Here is a 4,059-nt window from a genome sequence, read left to right as displayed (position 1 = left end):
GATCCGATCTGATTCGGACTGATTTCTTTTCTACCCGCCCGCCCGCTCCCCTTCGCCGAGGGGACAAGAAAAGAAAAGAAAAGAAATGAAGAGCCTGCAGTGCTTCAAGCAGGGCGGCGGGAATGGGGACGGCGCGGGGAGGCGGCTGGAGCGGCGGCTGTCGCTGGGGGACTACAAGAAGGCGGTGTCGTGGTCCAAGTACCTGGTGGCGCCGCCGGGGGCCAAGATCCGGGGCGGCGGCGAGGAGCTCTGGAGCGCCGACCTCTCCAAGCTCCAGATCCGGGCGCGCTTCGCCTCCGGCCGCCACAGCCGCGTCTACTCCGGCCGCTACGCCGGCCGCGAGGTCGCCATCAAGATGGTCAGCCAGCCCGAGGAGGACGCCGCGCTCGCCGCCGAGCTCGAGCGCCAGTTCGCCTCCGAGGTCGCGCTCCTCCTCCGCCTCCGCCACCACAACATCCTCTCCGTACGCTCACTACTCCCATCCCATTTTTATTTTTACCTTCTCTTTCAGCCATTGTTTTCACCACCATGGATTAGATTAGATTAGATTAGATAGATATGAATCTGAATTCAGTAGTAAATTGGTTGGGTTGTTGGTGCCCATGCCTGAGGATTTGCCATCCCAACCGATCTTCACATGAAAGGTGCAAGCTTTATGCTTTCGTCGGTTGGGTTGGATCGACAAGGGGAAATAATTGTTCATGCCTCTTTAGAGTCTTTACACTATGTATGTATGTATAACCTGAACAAGAGGGAAAGAACATGGCAGACAAGCTTTCTCGTCTCCTATCAATTTTATTATTGTTTCTTTTTCCGAGGAGAGGCGAAAAAAACAGTGGTCCTTCCTCGGCGATTTCCGTTAAAGAAACCGCGGGCCACAAAGCATCTACACTTCTAAAAATTGTGAATTTCAGGTAGTAGTAGCTAATGTCGGTGATGGTGAAATCCCTTGACATTTACGGATCTGCCGGACCAAATCTTTAGCAAGGCATGATCGTTTGTTTCCTCCATAGTAGTTCACTGTCTCCATCTGTAATCTTGTACAGTCATACTGATTCCTGTCCATTCACAAAGTGCAGCTTTTAGTTGGTAATAGCACTTGTACTTTGGCCTGAATTATGTTAGTAGAGCCCCTGTTTGTACGACCAAGTGCTTCAAAGCAACCGTGCAAATATTTTTAGTATCTGTGTTTTTTTTTATGGCGGTAAAATGGAATATTTCAGACAGGAGGTCACGACACCTACAGCTCTGTAGACGATAAGCCGATATCGTTAGATAGATACTTGGATTTTGTAATTAAAGTGGGTGGTGGACCATGTAGGACATGCCCACTCTTAAGTCTTATAACTGCTTTCAGATGCAGAGAAAAGCGCATCTTATCATATAAGTGTTTAATAACGAGAATCGACCCGGAGAGTGATAGATAGATAGTTCATGTGCAGATAAATATCAATCCTGCTTTTCCCTTGCTAAGTGTGGTCCTGTCTCACTCGGCCCCACAAGTCACATGGATAAAAGGTTAGTTGGCTGCATTAGATGGTTTATTTAGCTAGAAAATTTAAACGGTATTATAGCTGGTACTACTTAAGTTCAGACTGTTCTCTGTATCTGCTTTTACACACTGCCAACTTGGTGAATGTTCTCGACTTCTCATACTATGCTTTTCGATGAACCATACATCCTGGGTTGTGAACTTATGTCAGTAATAAGGTTCAAACAATTTTGCTTATGTTCCATGTTGTATCTAAAATGATTGTAATACTTAGTTACTTTGGTGTATCAACCCTTCTTGTTAAGTCTCTGTTCCGTATGGAATTTGATGGTAATCTTCTTATTTTGCAGTTCGTCGCAGCTTGCAAGAAACCACCGGTATTCTGTATTATCACTGAGTACATGGCAGGGGGTTCCCTTAGGAAGTATCTACACCAGCAAGAGCCTCATTCAGTCCCCATCCAACTAGTTCTGAAACTAGCTTTAGACATCGCCCGTGGGATGAGCTACCTGCACTCACAGGGGATACTCCATAGAGACCTGAAGTCGGAGAACGTGCTTCTCGGGGAAGATATGTCGGTCAAAGTGGCGGATTTCGGGATCTCGTGTCTCGAGTCGCAGTGCGGTAGCGGCAAGGGGTTTACGGGGACCTATCGGTGGATGGCTCCTGAAATGATCAAGGAGAAAAGCCATACTCGAAAAGTCGATGTGTACAGCTTTGGGATTGTCTTGTGGGAGATTTTAACCGCTTTGGTTCCATTCAGCGAGATGACACCTGAACAGGCCGCTATAGCTGTCGCCCTCAAGGTATGTATGGATCCTTACACAACAGTTCTTTATGTGTGGATGCTAGTTTCTCATTTGTAGATTCTAAAGACTAATTTCATTTCGTGGCATACTAGGGTAGAATTTGTTGTTCGCCTTGCTTCATAAGTATACGGAGCATGTTTGTTAGCTCAGATTTGGTCAATGGAGTATGTTTGGTGCTCAGCTATCAATGTATTAATGTTTCGTGGAATTCTCCAAATTGTATTAATGTTTCGCAAGTACCATAGACAGACCTCAGAATTTGGGGAAACATCAGTTCATTATGCTAATCAAGTTCAACATGCTTCAAATGTTCCATCATTTTTTAACCAGCTATTTATTTTTTCTGTGCAGAATGCGAGGCCACCGTTGCCTGCTTCGTGCCCTGTGGCCATGAGCCATCTGATATCTCAGTGCTGGGCGACAAACCCAGAAAGAAGGCCTCAGTTTGAGGACATCGTCACGATCCTTGAGGGCTACAAGGAAGCGCTTGACAATGACCCATCCTTCTTCCTGTCATACATACCGCCTCCGACGCACCACCAGCAGCAGCATCAGCATCAGCATCAGCAGAGCCTTCTACGGTGCTTCCCTCGGGTCAAATCAATGCGACGGTCCACGTCTCTCAAAGCGTGATGTCTGCGGGCGGTGCTCCTCCTTCATCCTCGCCATGTATAATATGCACCTTTCTCTGAGTTTCTTCCTCTCTATGTGCCGGCCCTCTATTATTGCGGCATCTAGGCTCGCTCCAGTTTCGGTTTTCCTTTCTTCTTGGTTATTATGATTGCCATCATTCATGATGCCGTCGAAGCCGGCCGTGCGTTTCTATCTAGATATGACAAAGCAGTTCTCCCTGCAGATTATCTGTCGGCTGCCGTTTACCTGTGACCGAGCGATGGAACCATGAACTAGCTAGCTCTTGTAATTGTAATTATAACTGAGCTCTTCATGAATCGTGTTCCTACTCTCTTATTTGGTTCAGCCAGAGTTACCATTATCTGAGCCTTGCATTTTGAATTTTTGAGGCTTATCCGGATGGATTGCCATTTTGTCGTACCGAATTGATGAATGATATCTGCACTAGATGTAAAACTCCTGGGCATGAACTTTCTACTGTGCTGCACCAAGAATACACAATGTTGTACAGATAGAAGGCAAAATTCCTATGACATGAACTGGCTTTCATGCTGTAAAATTCAGTTTGATTTGTCTAGCGCCAACTTGGGAGCAAATTAAAAAGAGATCGTGGGTTTAGTCCCAATTCTATGGAAATCGTGACATTTCTTATTCTATATCATGAGCAGCACTTCAATTGGTTAGAGCACCGGGCTACGCTGGTCTAAGAACGAACCCAGTTCAGATCATTGTACATGCCCTACAACTTCAGGCCAGGCAAAGAGCTGAGGTCGATAGTCGGGGGTTGCTTTATGATGTAATGTCGCCTTCCACGACAAAATCTTCTTCCGAGACCCTGAGTTCTACTTCGGCAAACACCGACACACTGTGTGCATCAATGCCCCTCCATCACCACTTCAAAAGAGGATAGTGCCGGTCTCGACCAGCCTCGAGGCGGCTGAGCCTTCACCAACCCACCAGCCCGCCCAATCGATCGTCGTCAACATGATCTTTCGAGCCACCGATGTGCACCGTTCTAAGAAACTCACCCGACACACGGTCCACACGATCCCCCCAATGCCAGTGGATCCCTTGGAGTGGTCGGATTCGACAATCACCTTCGACCGCACCGATCACCCGACCTAC

At 47.2% G+C, this 4,059-nt stretch overlaps 1 protein-coding gene across 1 annotated transcript; it reads left to right on the top strand.

Annotated features, from left to right (window-relative positions):
* Positions 1-6: 6 nt before the first annotated feature.
* Positions 7-3,268, top strand: LOC123068148 (serine/threonine/tyrosine-protein kinase HT1). Its single transcript, XM_044490624.1, has 3 exons — positions 7-463; positions 1,843-2,298; positions 2,653-3,268. Exons 1-3 carry the CDS (start codon positions 86-88, stop codon positions 2,932-2,934), a joined length of 1,116 nt encoding a protein of 371 aa, XP_044346559.1. The 5' UTR covers positions 7-85; the 3' UTR covers positions 2,935-3,268.
* Positions 3,269-4,059: the final 791 nt, after the last annotated feature.

Source organism: Triticum aestivum, chromosome 3B (assembly GCF_018294505.1).
Source record: "Triticum aestivum cultivar Chinese Spring chromosome 3B, IWGSC CS RefSeq v2.1, whole genome shotgun sequence".
NCBI classification, from domain to species: Eukaryota; Viridiplantae; Streptophyta; class Magnoliopsida; order Poales; family Poaceae; genus Triticum; species Triticum aestivum.
Note: the sequence above shows the minus strand (reverse complement) of the source record. Positions and strands in the feature narration are given on the sequence as shown.